At 36.6% G+C, this 19,501-nt stretch overlaps 1 protein-coding gene across 3 annotated transcripts in view; it reads right to left on the reverse strand.

Annotated features, from left to right (window-relative positions):
• The window catches only part of LOC132107855 (beta-1,3-glucosyltransferase-like), a 75,577-nt gene that overhangs the window by 22,176 nt on the left and 33,900 nt on the right, over window positions 1–19,501 (reverse strand). For all 3 annotated transcript variants that reach the window (XM_059514157.1, XM_059514158.1, XM_059514156.1), the window contains exons 3-4: window positions 18,498–18,537; window positions 17–126 (exon numbers count right to left, since the gene is read on the reverse strand). In XM_059514157.1, coding sequence (XP_059370140.1) covers window positions 17–126; window positions 18,498–18,537 — 150 coding nt within the window. The remainder of the gene's footprint in view (window positions 1–16; window positions 127–18,497; window positions 18,538–19,501) is intronic.

Below are 19,501 nucleotides of genomic sequence, written 5' to 3' on the forward strand. Positions count from 1 at the left end.
CAGAACATACTGATACCTCTTGAAGAGCTTGTGTCTGCAGCAGAAGGTCTTTTCTTAGTTTCTCTGCCTGCCGCACATGGAAAGAGTTCCTCTGGCTCTGGATGACAAACACCACATCTCTCAAGCCTACAACAAACACAGAAAGAAACACATACCCACCATGTCAGCCCATTCATTTGCTTTGAGCAGGGCACACTACCATTTCCCACGGAGAACCATGAGATCAACAATGGGTCAGAACGATTTTGTTGCAAGGAAAGTAGTTCTAAATCTAAGCCCAGGAAGGACATGCAGACCTTTCATCTAATAAATCCAAGCCTAATCTGCAACATGTTGTAATTCAACATTTGGAGTGTTTTGGCCCTGGGAAGAGAAAGGGTTTAGTTTGGTGCATTTGTCCGTTTACGAACATGTTACAAGAATTGAATCTAAAAATCTAAAGCAGAACTCTCTGGGCTCAGGGTCAAGTCAGTACAGTTGCTTCTGGACTGAAGCTTCTATTACAGAAAGTTTCAACTCAAGTTCAGTGCTCCAAACGGGAAGTGAAATCACCATGGTTACCAAACAGTTAAGATTGGATTTTAAATGGAGTATGTTTCTTGATATACAGTAGCTGTTCACTATATCACAATGAAACACTCGAAACCACACAGCGTGCTCTCTTGAATAATACACAAAGGATCCATTTATAATGAGCTCTAAAAACAGAGAATGAACTCAACAACCTCAATGATACATGTCAAAAGAGCCATTGAGTCATGAGGAAGGACTTGATTGAAATGACTCGTCTGAAGACCTGTGAGTGGTGTAATTAATTAAGACACTGATTTCGCATGCTAAGACGTTGATTTCATTGAGTACAATCTGTGACATTTATCTAATGTCACCAGTCACTGTGACCTTTACATGAACTTTATTATTTCCCACCAAACCAGCCAGGCAACATCATCATATTAGCATTTAAGCAGCACAGAATGTATAAACATAAACAAAAAACAATTAAAATGAATAAGAAACAAACACTTACAATAAAAAAATAAAAATAAATTGCTTAAAATAAATAAATAAATCACTGGCTTTACACAAATTTACAAATAAATATATCACTAGGCATGGAATACATAAATATATAAAACAAACAAATCAATCACTGGCTAAATAAATAAAAACCCTAGCCATAAATAAATAAATTATTAGTTTTAATCATAGCTAATTATTTAGATTTATTTATTTACACGTACAGATTTATTTTTAGTCAAAAAGAAATATATAAAATTATATATAAAAATTATATATATATATATGGCTATAATTAATAAAATTCATTATTTAGTCAGCATTTAATTCATTAGTTTTTTCTTATCTTTTGGGCTTCATTATATTAGCAGAAATTATATTAACAGAAAATGTTCTGCTGTAAATCGCATTGAGTTTTAGAATATATGTTTCTGGTGATTTTATTTTGTTATTTTTGGAGGTTGACAGTTCTATCCCCCACTTTCATTGTATGGAAAAACATAACTATATTTTCCTATAACAAAGCAACAAAGTAAAAGATTTCACAAGGGTGTATGAAATTTTGAGTAAAACGCTAAAAGAAACAGTCACATGAGAGATCTGATATATCTACACACATTAAATCGCATTAAAACCCTAAAACACATAATTGTAGGAGGTATCAAAAATACTTCATGCAGGTGTGTTGTATCATCAATTATGAGTACAACCAGCAAAATACAGGTGTGATGCACTCATATTGCACTTCATTACACTACAACACCCACACACTGAAAACAGACTCTAAATCTGTAGGCTGGGTAAGAGAATTAACTTCGCTTTCATACGTTCTCCCAAGTGGGAAAGCTCTGGCATGTAATAAAACCCATACAACAATGAGAAGCGTCACTTTTTTAATAAGTCTTGCAGTCACTTCATCATGAGCTCGGTTTCTGCCAGCCGCGGATCTCTGGAACTCTTCATTAAGTTCCTTTCAAACATTTTCACAGAAATGTGGCCATTCAGTGAACATTGCACATCATAAATTATCATTAGACATTGAGTTTTCTGAGAAATGAGGCTCATTTGTCAACACAAATAAGACGAGGTGTACGAGGAGAGCGTCAGCTTCGTAATCTTCCTCCGAGACAGGCTAAGAAAGAGTGAGAATATGAAAAACAGCTGACGTGAGCAGCTCGCTCTCTAGTTATGTGGTAAGCAGTCTTCACAGGGAGTCAGATGTTTTTTGGGCTCTACCATCATCCTAGAAACGTTACAGTGTACCGAAATGTTTGCTCTCTAGAAATTCCCAACATGCACTGTACAAACTAGTAAGCATTGGCTGTTTGCTGTATTCACTTTAATGAATTTAGTCAGAAATACTCAATATCCACAAACTCATTGAAAATAACCAAAACAATCCAAGGTTTTTATTTAGCACAGTGGCTAAATTAACAAATTACCAGACGCCACCTGATTCAAATATTCCACCAACGTTAAATAGTAATGACTTTATGAATTTCTTCACTGATAAAATAGATAACATTAGAAATACAATAGCGAATGTAGATTCTACAGCGTCTAACACTTCAGTTTCATCCATCGCACCCAAAGATAAACTGCAGTGCTTTACAAATATAGGACAGGAAGAGCTAAATAAACTTATCACTGTATCTAAACCAACAACATGTTTATTAGATCCTGTACCCACTAAATTACTAAAAGAGCTGTTACCTGTAGCCGAAGAACCGCTTCTCAATATCATTAACTCGTCGTTATCTTTAGGTCACGTCCCAAAACCATTCAAGCTGGCGGTTATCAAGCCTCTTATTAAGAAACCAAAACTAGATCCTAGTGTACTGGCAAATTATAGGCCTATTTCAAATCTTCCATTTATGTCTAAAATTTTAGAAAAAGTTGTGTCTGCTCAATTGAGCACCTTCCTGCATAAAAATGATCTGTATGAAGAATTTCAGTCAGGTTTTAGGCCCCACCATAGCACAGAAACTGCACTTGTTAAAATTACAAATGACCTGCTTCTTGCGTCAGATCAAGGCTGCATCTCATTTCTAGTCTTACTTGATCTTAGTGCTGCGTTCGACACCATAGATCATGACATATTCATAGATCGATTACAAAACTATACAGGTATTCAAGGGCAGGCTCTAAGATGGTTTAGATCCTACCTGTCCGATCGCTACCATTTTGTTTACTTAAATGGGGTGTCATCTCATTTATCATCAGTAAAATATGGAGTGCCACAAGGATCCGTCCTAGGTCCCCTTCTATTTTCAATATACATGTTGCCCCTTGGTAATATTATTAGAAAATACGGAATTAGCTTCCACTGTTATGCTGATGATACTCAGCTATATATCTCAACAAGACCAGATGAAACTTCCCAATTATCTAAGCTAACAGAGTGTGTTAAAAATGTAAAAGATTGGATGACAAATAATTTTCTCCAATTAAATTCGGATAAGACAGAGATATTAATTATTGGACCAAAAAACACCACACAGAATCTTGTAGATTACAATCTGCAACTAGACGGATGTACTGTTACTTCCTCTACAGTCAGAAATCTGGGTGTTATATTGGACAGCAATTTGTCTTTTGAAAATCATATTTCCAATGTTACAAAAACCGCATTCTTCCATCTTAGAAACATTGCCAAGCTACGAAACATGTTATCTGTTTCTGATGCAGAAAAGCTAGTTCATGCTTTCATGACCTCTAGACTGGACTATTGTAATGCACTTCTAGGTGGTTGTCCTGCTTCGTCAATAAACAAGCTACAGGTAGTCCAAAATGCAGCAGCTAGAGTCCTTACCAGGTCAAGAAAATATGATCATATTACCCCAATTTTACAGTCTCTGCACTGGCTACCTATTAAGTTCCGTATCAGTTACAAATTATCATTACTTACCTATAAGGCCCTAAATGGTTTAGCTCCTGCGTACCTAACTAGCCTTCTACCATGCTACAACCCATCACGCACCCTAAGGTCACAAAACGCTGGACTTTTGGTAGTTCCTAGGATAGCAAAGTCCACTAAAGGAGGTAGAGCTTTTTCACATTTGGCTCCCAAACTCTGGAATAGCCTTCCTGATAATGTTCGGGGTTCAGACACACTCTCTCTGTTTAAATCTAGATTAAAAACGCATCTCTTTCGCCAAGCATTCGAATAATGTATCTCTTAAATTGTGAGTGTAGTTGCATCTGCATTTTTATTCTTTAGCTTGGGTTAAACTAATTTTACTTTGTTGGATCAGCAGCTATGCTAATGATGTCTCTATTTTGTTTCTATGTTTTGCCACGGGATGTAACTAGGATTTACACAAGCTCCAGTCTGGATCCAGAACACCTGAGAAGAGATGATGCTGACCCTCAGAGGACCCCAGATGATGCTAACCTTGAATCAACAAACAGAACTAACAATTATTGCTACATGTGTGACTGCATCCTATAATTACTATTAATTAATAATATTGATAGTTCATCATCTAGCTGACTACGTCTTGTATTATTATTATTATTTTTATTTTTCTAAAATCCTGTCAAACGTGCACAAACTACTAGCTACTACTAAATATTGTAGAAACATAATTTTCTGTAAAGTTGCTTTGTAACGATTTGTATTGTAAAAAGCGCTATACAAATAAACTTGAATTGAATTGAATTGTAATGCTGTAATACTGTCACGTCAAAGTGTTGACCGAATATTTTAATTATGTGAATAATAATTTAGAAATTAATAGATGTCTTATATTATTTGTTTTTATTACATTTATTTATTTTATGGATGGCATATAATGTTTTAATATAACACCAAAAAGTCATTAGTCCTCCGAAAATGTAAAATGTAAAAATTACTTTATCAAAAATAATGTGTAATGTCTGTGTGTCTTCTGAACATTTCAGTGATAAATAGGTTTGAATGGTTAAAAAAAAAAAAATTAAACCCACCCACAGATAGACAGACAGACAGACAGACAGACACACACACACACACATTTATATATATTTATATATATTATTACTTTATATTTCTTAAATATATACATTTATTTCTGTATATTCATTTATACACAAATATGCACAATACACATACATATATTACGTAAACGCAAACTTTTTTGAGATGAGATTCATTTCAGTTAAATTATTCGACAGTGCTAAAAAACAGAAATATATGTATAGATAAACATATCCTTTCTTTTTTGTTATTTATGAATTTTCATATACTTACTGCATCAAGACCCTTGCTAGTACCCAAAGTGTTAATTTCATACTAGTTCATGTCATAGGGAGCATAATGAAATACAGCCTACACCTTTCTGGATCGAAAGCTTCAGTTGTTTTGCTTGAACCCTCTTTGTCCATTCAAAGCTAAAGGGCGAGAGAGCCAAGGGCCACAGGCAGGATCTGTTATGTAGTGTCATGCTGCTTTAATTTAGAGTTGCTGCCTGCCGTCTCTGCTCTGTCCTTCTCCACCTCAAAGCTGCTATTGATCTGCTGGCTCTGATGGGAAGGGGATTTACCTCCTAAACCGCATAGTGCCCATCTCTTACAGATCTGCCTGCCTCAGGGATAGACGCTTAGAAAGAAAATGTATGCCGTTCACTCAAGCTCCCTGTTTGCATCCTTGAGCTTTCAGTGGCACAATTCCACTTTTAAAAGCCTTTGTGCTAAGTCCGCTTTCAAGTTTTATGTACGTGTATGCGGCTGAATATGGATGTGTGATGGGATATTTTACAGAGATGTATTCAGAATACACACACACACATACAGTGTGAATGTTTTAGTGCACTGGGTTTATCCATTCAGTAGCAAAAGTGTATGTACATGTCTAAGAGAAAGTGTATGACCTAGTGAGCTGCCTTGCTGTCTTTATACTGTACATTTAATTAATCATTGTTCTGAAAATTTCCACTGACAAAGTCCTGTTACTTCAATAAGGATTTGATATAGAAACAGTTTGAAGTTGGTCACTGTGACGAGTGGGGCGGGGCCGAGAGACGTGGGAACAGGAGCGAGGCCGGTGGAGTGATTGGAAATGAGCGACACCTGGTCGACCCACCGGTCTTGAGTCCCATGGAGGAGATGGAAGGATATAAAACTGGAGCGACGACAGTGAAGGACGAGAGAGGACCAGGATTCAGAACTCGACTTATTTTGTTCCTTCATTTTAGTTAAATCATGGGTTTTCTAGGGAACAAATGAATGAAACAAGTCGTAGGAATGAAATAAGTTGTATGAATGAATTGTCCTCGTGTCCTACAGCTCTGTCAAAGCGCAGTGCCCAATATAAAACATTTATCTGGGGAAATTATAATTAAACATGAGTTAGTTGCAAAATGTATATTGGTTTCCATGTTGAATGACTTTGTATTGTTTCTATTTTAATGAACTTTAAAGTTTGGATCACATTTAAAGTGTAATTTGTAAGATGCAGCCGGTTACCATCATTCACAGCCTTATGCACATGTTTTGAACATGAGCCACACTCAACTCAATATAAAACTGCTTAATCGACAATCTATAGCTTTAATCGATTACATCTCTTATCGTTTACAGCAACATTAGTTAGTGAAAATCACAAAAACGTCTAGATGTTTAAGCCACAATAACCCAAATAGGTAAACAGGATGGGAAAAAATACAACAAAAAAGCTAATGTGGGACAGGTGTATTAAAAGCCAGAGGAACATTTTCACAATCTTCCTCGTCTGGCCACAGTAATAACGGTTGGCCAGTGCCAGCAAACATCAATGACAAGGTTTTCATTGTGTCTTTATGGCTGTGTGATGTCAAAATGAAAGCAGAGAGCAGTGTGTAAAAAAAGAAACTAATTAAAGCTGAATTTAACTGGTGTGGCCTCCACACTATGGCGTTCAATTAATCATTAAACGGGGAAACTGCAGAGGGACGGAAAAAGGAAAAGTCTTGACATTTTGTCTTTTTGACCTTATCAGCCCTGCTCTCTCTCGGCCCGGCCCAGGTCACCATCACCGTTGCATGTACCATATTTGTGGATGAGGACAATGTATGGTGGAGTGAAGTGGAAAAGGTATTGAATTATTGCCCTTGGCTTTTTCACTGCAGATGGTGGGAATGCAGAGAATGTCTCTTCAAAGTCTCTGTGAAGCCTACTTCTGGATGTGAAGGCCAAACAAATTGTGACATGGAGAGGAGACCGAGGTGGCTGAAGTGAAAAGAACCTAGTAGATGACTTGACACTTGGTTCAATTATTAATTTGGTGAGGCATTATTTGATTATAGGGCTTTGAAGCATATGAACCTTCGTCAAGTTTCTTTTATTTTCTCATCGCTCGCCTTCTCTCTGCTCAATCTGTATTCTACGGGAAGGGTGACTCCAAAGATAAAGGGGCTGAATCTTCCGGATAAGGGAGATGTATTGAATGAGACGCTAGAGAATTGAGCTTCAGTCACCTGAATTGTTTTCTCCATATAAAGTATCACCTTCAGAGCTGTGCCCTCTGCTTGTTTGCCGCATCACACTCTCCAGGGGCCATTGTTCACTTTCCAGGGCCCTCAAATTACACAAAAAACAGTTCCTAACAGATGTAAATGTAAAAAAATATTCATAATTTAAAAAGGAGAAATAATGTAAAAATTCTACACCTAGCAACCTGTGGAGTATTTAACCTCCCCACATGCAGAGAAAATTATATTTAACAGAACAAAATCAATGCAATTATACTGTGAAATACTGTAAAAACTTATTTTTTGGAAGAAAAGCACAAATCACCGTTAAATTAAAAAAAATATATTCTATTTAATAAGACAACATTAATTGTAATGATTAAAATTATATTATAATTTTACATAAAGTTTAATTATTAGAAGAAAATCCTAAACTTGACAAATGAAAATTATAAATGTTGCCTTGGCAACTAGCTGAAAATGAGCGGAAGTATTAACATTACTAAAAGTTAAATTAAAATAATTTACAGCTAAATAGGAATCTTAATATATATATATATATATATATATATTACTAAAACTAAAATAAAAAAGAAAACACAATAAGAATAAGAATAAAAACCACACTAGATTGAGTGAGTAGTTCAAGAAAGGTTTATATTTAGTGAATATGCGGTTATGAAATTAGAAAAACAGGCTCAAAACTTTTTCACTATATTTGTAAAGCAAGGATTTGGCAACCACAGCTGGCAATCTTTTTTACTTATTTTTAAACACAACAGAATTTTCTTTTTCCAGTGTGCTAATGAACAAAAAGCCCAGATTTTAAGACACGGGGGAGGCTTCTGATAAATGCAAGTGTGTCATTATATTCACACTGTGGCAAACCACTAAAAATGAACCACCTCAGATGGTATTGCCTCTACCCGGGAACCAAAACCAATCAGATTCTGTCCCACAGCGACACAACAAGACGGAACCACATGACAGCAGAAACTCAAATTAGTCCTACAGCAAACCAGAACAAAGTCAGACACGATTTTGTTTGCTTATGTATGATAATAGAAGGAGGAAAAGAGAGGTGAAAGAAAAGGGGGAAGGGAATGAGAGAGAGCACTAAGAAGTGGAAGAGAAAATAGCACATTTATCCCTAGAGGCTGGTGAATCAGGTAGCAAAAGTCTGAGGTGAATAAAATGTGAGACTGAAAACAGAATATTGACAAAACAGACTGATTAATGAGGAATAAATCTCAATGTAGACTGTAATATTAAATTGACTCCACATGCTAATTTTAACTATAAAGAGAAAAACACAGAATGCAACTTCATATAATTAAACTTTTTTACACAAGACCGTTGAACAGTTGGTGGCAATAATTCGTAGATGAAGGGGCTGAAGACATTTAAAAATACTCCACACAGCCAACCCCAAAGCAATCAAGTCTTTCACCACACACTGTGCTTGCATCAGCTAAAAAAGCTAAAAATCTTTATTGTGCATTTATACCATCTCAAATTGAAGAGCAAAATTCTGCAAGACTGGGCAGTGAAGACATATGGCAGTGTGAAAAAGGCTTAAAAAAAAGTTTTAAAATGCTTAGTGTGCTCACAATTGCATCAAAGCGTCTAGTGCAGGTCATCGGCACTGAAGTACAGTAATTAGAGGTGATGTTTGAGGGCGCAACAATAGGGAGCTCAAAATGTAACATGTTTTTGGACTTCCCTCAGGAAGTCCAGAGACAAGGCATTTACGACATTAATTGGAGTCATGTAGACCCAATGAATCTCACATCAGTTGGAAGGTTAGGGAGACAGATTTAGTCGATTAAGGCATTGAAAGCACCTCTGCACATGGCCGATGGAATGCAAAGAAACAAATGTGACCATTTGTGTGGTGTGTGCGTGTGATGGAGCGCTCCATCCACCTGGCACAAACCCCTGCTGACAGTTCGCATTGCCTGAGGTGGCGGGGAGAAGCGTAAAGGACAGTCCCCTCGTGCTCCTGCTGGAGGTTTGTCAAATCTCTGAACGTCAGCAGAACAGGTGCAGAAAACCAGATCCAGTGCCCTTAAAGAAATAGTTCAGCAATTCTCTTATTATTTACTCAACCTTAACGCCGTTCTAAAAATCTTATTTTACAAGCATTAACAAAGAATAATTACTGAAGCTTTTATGCTTCAAAAAGGATAAATAATGCACCATTAAAGTATAAAAACAGTTTGAAGCCATTTAACAGATTTGTGTTACAAAAGACCTAAATGTTATTCATTTAAAACCTTGACATCTTTCTTAGTTCATTTGTGAACGAATCATTATTTGAGTCAGATTTCAATTATTCAGTTGATTTGTTCAAAAAGATTTGTACAGAATTGCACTAAACTAGAACTATCTATTAGTAAAATTAAAACTTTAACTTAAAAGTTAACGCATGGTTTCAGAAGAATTTTAATAGCACTGCATTTCCATATTTCTTTGAAGCTTGTCTGTAACTGTCTTGTAATTAAATGTAAAAGAGCAACCAACACCCAGTCTTTATAATTTATTTTCCTCCACAGGAGAAAGTACGAAGTAATGCTGATTTAGAACAACATGAGGCTGAGTAATGTCAAAATGTTCATTTTTTGATGAACTATATCTCCTGAGACTTGGCAAATGTACAAATAAGCAGCAGTCTACCAACAATGATAATTGGAATAGGAACTGGGGGCAAAAAGCCCAGAAGAAAAAAAACGAAGTGAGAGTTTGTTCCGTCAATCAAGCCGATCAGGCATGACAATGATTACCAGATGGAAAGCTAAAAACAATGTGAAGAATAATGGCGCAATTTTTCTCCTACTCCTGACTTAAATGTTGCTTTAACAAGAACAGACATCATCTTTCTAAATGACAGAGCCACACAAGAGGGGCCATTAAGCCGTACGGAGGAACAATGAGAATGTCAAGAGTGGATTTTGCACGCTCAGTGGCGGGTGATGGGAGACAAGAAAGGCTGTCGATGGCTCATTTCCATGAGCGGTGGCGTTGTGCATCCTAGCCCAGAGCTGATTGTTTCAGTGTAGAACTGGCTGTGCTCCAGTGACTCAGATCATTGTGCTGCTGTAGATGTAACGATTTGGAGTCGTCCAAGTTTGTATGCAAAGCTGCCCAATCTCTTTTGACTCACTGGGATAATATGTTGTTCAAACAAAGAGAGAGAAAGCAAGAGAGGGAAAGAAGTGAATGAAAGGGATCAAAGGATGATAGGGAAGGGAAAGATGAAAAACGAGATAAGGTGGGAGAGGTGGAATGAAAGAGGAAGCTAAGAAAAGCAAACTTGAATATTCACACCAAAAAAAGGCCAGCTATATCAGCCAGAGCAAAAAAAAATAGCCTTTCAGATTTAAGGCCCCCTCAGGTGCTACAAGAGGACATTAATGCAAAAACAGAACACTCGCCCATTTTAAGTTTAAGATGAAAGGCTTTCCGGTGGAAAATATGAATTAGGGATGTGCATCTACATATTTTTTAAATGATTGGTCGTTGGATTCCCTAAATGACTATTTAACTAATCAGTCTTAAGGAAGCACGGTAAAATTAGGCTGAATTTGGGTTCACCTGAGCCCGTTGGATGCATTTACATAAAATACAGTATGCTCTCGTGTACAGAATACAGGAGTCTTGAGATTATACTTTATGTTAAGGTCCAAAATCTCACTATTCTGTATTAACTATGACTTTTGCCTCAATAAACTCTTAATGACTTAATGCTTATTAATAGTAAGTTTAGGTATTGGTTGGGATTATGGGATGCAGAATATGTGCTTAATAAAAGTATTAACAAACAACCAATATGCCAGTAATCTGCATGCTAACATGTAACTATTTAAAGTGAGAATTGGTCCCTAAACTAAAGTGTTACCAGACTGTTTATAACTTGACACCAACAGTTGTACCAGCATCCCCAAAAACAGAGACGCCCATCTGTATATACACTATCACTCCCTAAATTTTGGGGTTGGTAAGATTTGTTTAGTTTTTTTTATGTTTCGGAAAGAAGTCTTTTAAAAGTTAAAAAAGTATTTTATGTTTAACACCACAATGCTTGTACTAAAAATGGAAAAGATTCGGAAATATCACATTTTTCGACTAAAAACACTGTAGTATGCATGCATGCCAGGCCAGTAGTTGGCGGTGTCATTTGTAAAGAAACACTACGCGGCTGCACATGCATGCATTTCTATGGACTGAAGATGTTATACCCATACATAACAAATTGATGTATCTTTTTCAAAAACTTGCACCTTAAAACCTATTTTCAAAAGTTTGCATTTTGCTCAAGTAAATGGCCAAAACACATACAAATATTCCAGTTTATAGTTGAAACAGTGTTGTGTAAACACCCACTTAGGCTGCATTCATTTAAAGTACTAAAATACAAAACAGTAATACTGTGAAATATTGTTACAATTTGTCTGTTTTCTCATTTAGTGAAGAAAAAAAAAATGTTGATGGTACAGCTGAATTTTCAGCAAGCATTACTCCAGGCTTCAGTGTCACGTGGTCCTTTAGAAATCCTTCCAAGTATGATGATTTTGTGAATCTGTGAAATTCTTTGATGAATAGAATTTGAAATGTACTGTTTTACTGACCGGGGTGCGTTTCCCATGCAATGACGTAAAGTCAAGTCAAGTCACCTTTATTTTTAAAGCGCTTTTAACAAAACAGATTGTGAAAAAAGCAACTAAACAGCATTAAATAGGAAAACAGTGCGTCTATAATGCAAAAAGGCAGTTCATCATTGAATTCAGTGATGTCATCATCCAGCTCAATTCTATTTAAATATTATCCGTGCAATCATGATGTAACTCACTGGTTAACCAGTACGATGCATTGTTGTGGAAACAAACTACCTAGTAGTCACTACTGTTTCCCTAACAGGGTCTAATCTCCATTGTTTGAACCACATCCGTTCAACAATATAACAATATATGATTAGAGATCTCTAAGATGCTGCTGTATTGAACATGGCACCTGATGACTTATTTAAAAAAAAAAAAAAAAAAAAATTTGTTCCCTGTCATTTTGCTTTATTTGATGTTTTATTAATCAGGGGTGCCCTCTTAAGTCATACTCCATGGTTCCCTTTGGCATTTGTGCACATGCACACTTTTCAAAAATGGTGCTTAATGAGGACGTGCTAAAATACATTGATTAAAATGCATCTATATTTAGACAGAATAGAATATACAGTGTATATTTTGTATATTAGCTTGCTTATTGGGCAAAAGAGCATAATTTATTTAAGCACATGTGTCTTATTAACAAGAAACTATGCTACTAGCCACAGGTCGAAAGTTGTAGTTCCAGCCATGTAAGTTTGCGATGCTTTTTACGAATGTTCAATTTAACTATGGTTTTGGAAAACCAAGAATCGTTGAACCATGTTGGTAACGACGGAACTTGCGACTATAGGTGGCAAACAATTAGGTTGGGGGTTCGAATCCCAGAGAACACATGTTAGGAGAAAATTGTTAGCCTGAATGCAATGTAAGTCGCTTTGGATAAAAGAGTCTCCTAAATGCATAAATTTATTTAATTTAAGAAAAGGAAAAAAAGAGTTAGTTAGAAAATGAGACCGAAAAAGTGTGTGTTGGAGGGATGCAAACAGAGAGAGGAGAGGTAGACAGTTTTTTTGCGAAACAGGAAAAAGAATAACACTCATTATGATTCTCAGCAAGGGTCGGACATCACATAAATGCCTAGACTCCAACACCTGAACTTATTCAAGAGAGCCCAAGCCGGTTTAATCATGCTCATTTATAAAGCTGCAGTCCCCGTCCCTGTGCACATCTCACCCGAAGACTAATGAGTGTTGAAGGCAGTTTTAAACCTCCTACTTTGCATCAATAATTCAGGGCCTGGAGGCAGCTCCACTTTAAAAGATTCCAAATCCGTGAGCCTCATTATCAGGTCTTAAACTGAGCACCGCTCCAAGGAAGTGGATTGAGTAAACATGATCTCTGCCACTTTTAAAAAGGCAGAGTTGCGCTTTAATTACTCAGAACATATATTCGAATTTCCACATAACTAGGTGACGAGCAGTGATGAGAGCTGTTCAGGAGAGGCAACACCATGAGCTTTTCCAAGCAGATTTCAGAAAAGAATGCGGGTCACTTGAATTCAGAGAGACGCAAGGAAAAAAATGTGGGATGAGGAGGAAAAGAGATATGAAGTGAGTGAGTGAGTGAGTGAGTGAGTGAGTGAGTGAGAGTGAGTGAGTGAGTGAGTGAGTGAGTGAGTGAGTGAGAGAGAGAGAGAGTGAGTGAGTGAGTGAGTGAGAGAGAGTGAGTGAGTGAGAGAGAGTGAGTGAGTGAGTGAGTGAGTGAGTGAGTGAGTGAGTGAGTGAGTGAGTGAGTGAGTGAGTGAGTGAGTGAGTGAGAGTGAGTGAGTGAGTGAGTGAGTGAGTGAGTGAGTGAGTGAGTGAGTGAGTGAGAGTGAGTGAGTGAGTGAGTGAGTGAGTGAGTGAGTGAGTGAGTGAGTGAGTGAGTGAGTGAGTGAGTGAGTGAAAATGTGAAAGAGGGTTGGTTGGTTGATGATAATTTGAGAGTTAGTAAATTACTAATAATTTGAGAGAGAGAGTTAGACAATTAGAGAGTGAGTGAGAGAGTGATAGATATGTGAAAGAGGGTTAGTTAGTGATAATTAGTTAATAATTAGATAATTGAGAGTTAGTTAATTTGAGAGAGTGTTAGATCACTTGAGAGTGAGTCACTGATATTGTGGGTTAGATTGTGCTAATTTGAGAGCTAGTTAATTTGAGAGGTTTAGATCATTTTAGAGTTAGTCAGAAATTATAGTTAGAAAGAGGGATAGTTAAAGAGAAGGTTAGTAAGTCAGTGAGTGAGTCAGTTAGTTAGAACGAGAGTTAAAAAGATAGAGAAGTTAGAAAAAGAAAGATAGTTCAAGAAAGACAGTAAGAGAAAGAGTTACAGAAAGACAGATAGAAAAAGATATGGATAGACAGACAGATGCACTTTGCTAGATTAAAGTGGTGATATAGCTTATCCACTGACTCATCTTACCCCAATCTCCCCATATATCATAGCAAACCCATTATTCAACTACAGAGTTTGAAGTGCTCTGCATGGCTTCTGACAGCATAATATTGGTCATAACTAAGGCAGAAACTGCAAAGACTCCTAATAACTTGGCACATGCCCAAATAATAAACCTGACAGCGCTGCACTATGAACAATGGCTTGGGTCTTAATCACATTTATAGACTTAATCACATTAGAAATCAAAGACACGGCATATCTAAGGTGTTGTGTTATGAAACCTAAGTGCCATCAAATCTGGATAAAGCAGAAGTAAAGTTTTTACTCACCCTGTTGCACCATTTTGATCCAAGGAGATGTTCGAATGCCAAAGCGGCGTTGGTTTTGAATGTTAAAAACAATTACGTTCTATATTCTGGTGCCTTTTATCCTTTTTTCTTTTCTTTATGTTTTTGAGCAGTCTTCTTAATGAATGGCAACACGCAACTTGGAAATTTCGAAAAAACATCCCACTTTAAGTTCTTTAGAAGGAATAAAATCATATATGGTTTGGATAAAGCAATGTGAGCAAATACTTTAATGACAAAAATACTTAATGACTGGGTAAACCATTCCTTAAAGCATTATCATTATCATCAGATGTGGTGTTGTCATCAATAAAAACAAAGTCACTTTCAATTCTAGACTCAGAGGGACTTCAGTCAAACCGACATCATTAAAGCCTTATTTTAAAACCCCCTGAAAAATCTCCTTCTTGAAAATGAAACTCGGAGGAACTGTTATCTTGCCCATCCTGAGGTCTTGAAAGATTCTGATATCTACTTAATGCACCATATGAGAGTTTCGAGATGACTTTCAATGGCGCGTTTCACAAAAAAATAAAAAAAGTTTTCACCCAAGTTTAAATTCAATCAGATAGTTACATAAAACATTCTCAAGGGCACCTCTGAACGTCACTTTTCAATTTTACAGTTTGACGCGCCACTAAACAACAGAAAAAAATGCATTCTTTTATCCCTTGCCGAATGCTCAAATAACCCATTATTTCCCAAACACTCCGTCCAACTCTTCTTCATGCTTCATTAGATAAAAAAAAGGCTCTTGACTTTCTAAAAGATAAGACAGGGCCGATATGAAGTCACCACCATGGCAAACACTGTGTTAAGTGACTGTTATGCACAGGGATGAAGAGGCATCGGGTACTATAGCTCTAGAGTACTGGATGCGTGAAGCATGATTGGCTTGCTTTTGATGGCAAGAGAGTTAATGCAGGCCTTCAAACGCTTCTGAAAACAATATCAGAGATCAAGCACACTCCAATATTCCATTATGAGCTTCTTCTGGGAGGAATGCTGCATTTCAAGCTACTTCTCAATATTCCCATGTGAGGTCGACTCTGGTCTGAAGTACAGTATTTTTAGCAGCGCAGACAATATCCAGAAATAATTTACAGATTATGCTAGTGCGCTTGACTGTTTGCTATATTTGCAGAGCGCATTACATGAGAAAACAAAGCTGAAACGAATGCCTCTCTGACATATACGCCTAAAGCGCTTCAGGCAACTAACCACTTCTGGGAGACAGAGAAGACAAAGAAGAGAACTTCAAAACCATGAAGGTTATTGTTCTGCATCACGTGCTCGGCGTAAGAAGCAGCTCTGAATGTTTTCTTAATCATATTATGGGCTAAAGCATAAGAAGTACCTTTTTGAAAGTGAGACTTCAGAGAAATTATATAACCATCTCTGCACTTCAGGCTTCCTTCAACTGTTTGATGCAGGGGCATAGCCATCATTTCAGAAGTGAGGGGGACAGAAATCTCTCACACACACACACACACACACACACACACACACACACACACACACACACACACACATATATATATCTGTGTAAAGTATAAAATGTAAAGTATTCCTGTGATCAAAGGTGAATTTTCAGCATCATTCCTCCAGTCTTCAGTGTCACATTAATCAGAAATCATTCTTAATATGCTGATTTGCTGATCAATATATCAGCAAATATTTAAAACAGATGAGTACATTATTTTTCACCATTCTTTGATGAATAGAAGGATCCACAGATCAGCATTTATGTGAAATAAAAAGCTTTCGCAACATTATACACCATATCATTCAAAAGCTTAGTCAGTATATATATTTTTTGTGTTAAATAAATTATAAAATTAATACTTTTATTTAGCAAGGATTATTTAAATTGATCAAAATGATGATAAAGACATCATTTTACAAGAGATTTCTATTTCAGATAAATGCTGCTCTTCTGAACTGTCTATTCATCAAAGAAACCTGAAAAAATTCTACTCAGCTGTTTTCAACATTATCATAATAAGAGTTTTTTTTCTTTCTTTTTTTTTTAGCAGCAAATCAGTATATCAGAATTATTTCTGAAGGATCGTGTGACTGGAGTAATGATGCAAAAAAAATTCAGCTTTGAAATCTCAATAAATTACATTTTGAAATATATTCAAATAGGAAACAGCTATTTTAAATAGGCTAGTAAATATATTTCAAAATTTCACTGATTTGCAGTACTTGGATCAAATAAATGCAGGCTTGGAGAACAGAAGAGAATTAAAAAACATTAACAAGCTTACTGTTCAAAAACTTTTGACTGGTAGTGGATACTAAAGGCAACTAATTCTTCTCTAATTTCTAGCTTTTCTTTTTTTGGCTTAGAAATCTATAACTGCTGGACAATAACAAATAATAATGATTTGTTTATACTACAAACAATTGTTATCACATAAGGCAGAATAGATTCTATACTGTAATAAATGCTATGTCAATTAGCACTGCATTGTTCTTATACTTTATTTATCACCTGCTGGAGATTTTTTTGGACTTGAAAAAAACTTGAAATAGCTGGAAGCTTTTGCCCATATTAGGAATTTCCTGTTATGACTTTCTGCGCGAGAGCGCCCTCTGGCTTCGAGTATGAATGAAACACACACTGCAGGAGAGTTTAGCGCGCAGTGATGTTCATTTCGCCTTCTCGGTCCAAAAAAAACATAGGGTTATGCGCAGACTATCCTGTTTCTTTGAGTTTAAATCTATATTTATTCACACCAGCTCTTGGAAACCTCTATATGAACACACTTGCCCGAAAAAGTGCCGGGGACGAATTTCCGTGATACTAAAAGTGGGTACATTTCGACAGACCTCACATCCACTTCATTGATTAATTTTCAAACTTGCCTGGCTTCGAGCTTCGAGTTGAGTTTGAAAAGATCATTTCAAACAGACAGTTTAACTCTATTCAGCTTTTTATAAAGCCTGATTTCTGTTGATCTACTTTCATCTTTCAACACATCCTGATTGTTCCTCTCTTTCTTCTCTGGCCTTATCCACCGAGGATTCCTTTGTTATGCAGCAACAGCCAATCATAATTGACCTTTGCACCTTTTGAGCAATTAGTATGCAGAGTGCTTTAAGTCCCCTTAAAGACAAAAGAAAAACAAAACACGAGAATCCATTTAGCTGTAATGGTGGTTAGAATAAAAAAGGTCATTCTTTTCACCTAAATAATTTCGCACCTTCTGTTCGGATGTTTTAACGTGGCAATTGCGAGCAAGTTGGAAGTATGAGTATTATAATAAAACCCTGTCGATCTGTTCATTCCAAAACGTCATACCGGATTACCCTCATTCGCTTCACTCCACTAAAATATCAAACACACTTACAGCACACTGCAAACAGTGACCCAAATCAATTAGACGTGCCCTAAAATCTAATCCTGCTGCACAGAGAGCGGCTCCGACAAAAGCCATCTAAAATAAACCTTATCATTTTCTCTTTAGATTAGACATCGGTGATATTTACAGTTGATATAAAGTGAAATATGATAAGAACATGGGGTTAGCTGACTGGAATGGCACCAAAATACGACTTGAAGTATCTGACAGGAATTATTTCTGTGGGACTTTGGTGTCTTTTAAAAACTCTGTTTACTGCTGCAGGATGTGAAAGGAAACAGAAGCTGCTTGGATACTCACCGAGTTGACTCTCAGAGGGAGGTTTGTCAGCGTCAAGGATCTGAGGAGAGAAGTTGAGAGAGGGATGACATTAGAGGTGTATAAGGAGTGTTTACAAATGGACCAGGAAGTAAATAAAAGTCCAGCCTTAAGGCACTCAATACATCATTAGTTTTGACAAGACAACCCAGCACTATTAAAGCGTGTCAATAAATACCACCTAAACACTTAGAAATAAAGATAAATGAGTCACATCTTATTCAGGCAATGATTATTCTTAACATGTAATGTTGTCTTCAAGTCCTATTTGGAAAATTCGTACTGACAAGATCAGATGCCATGTTCACTCAAGTGATTTTAGTTAGAAAAAAATCGGTTTCTGGGGCAAATTTAATAGGTCATTTACTCGAACTTTGAAAGCAAAACAAAAATGAAATACTAATATATATTGGGGTCTAAAAAGTCTGACACAAATTGAAAAACTGCCATTTAAAACCTAAAATAAACACCTTTATCATTAATGAGAAAAAGCAAAATGGGAAAAACCTTAGGTTAAGGACCTATTCTTACTATTAACAAGTTGCTTGTAAGCTTGCATATCATATTATCTGTTTATTAGTATTTACAAAGCACATATTTATGCCTTATTGTTAGGGGTGTAACGGTACGTGTATTTGTACAGGACCGTTTCGGTACAGGGCTTTCGGTACGGTGCACGTGTGTACCGAATGACTGAATGCAATATTTTGTGCGCGGAGCATCGGTACATTTTCGTGTTTCCACACGAACATATTAAGTGGTGGAAGTCTCCGCGTTCAGCGCAAATCCCGCCCTGCAGCTGATTTTTAAGTTTTCAAAAGGCATCACGCGAGTGTGAACATCACTACAACTAGGAAAAAAATATTTGTAATTCAAACGCAGCTCCCGTCTGCATTTAAACAGACCTTTGCTCTTAATTCCGATCAGGCCAACCCAATAACGAAATCTGAGCAGGTCTAAAAACTGAAACTGTTGTTGCTGCACTT

The sequence above is a fragment of the Carassius carassius genome, chromosome 28 (assembly GCF_963082965.1).
Source record: "Carassius carassius chromosome 28, fCarCar2.1, whole genome shotgun sequence".
In the NCBI taxonomy this organism is placed as follows: domain Eukaryota; kingdom Metazoa; phylum Chordata; class Actinopteri; order Cypriniformes; family Cyprinidae; genus Carassius; species Carassius carassius.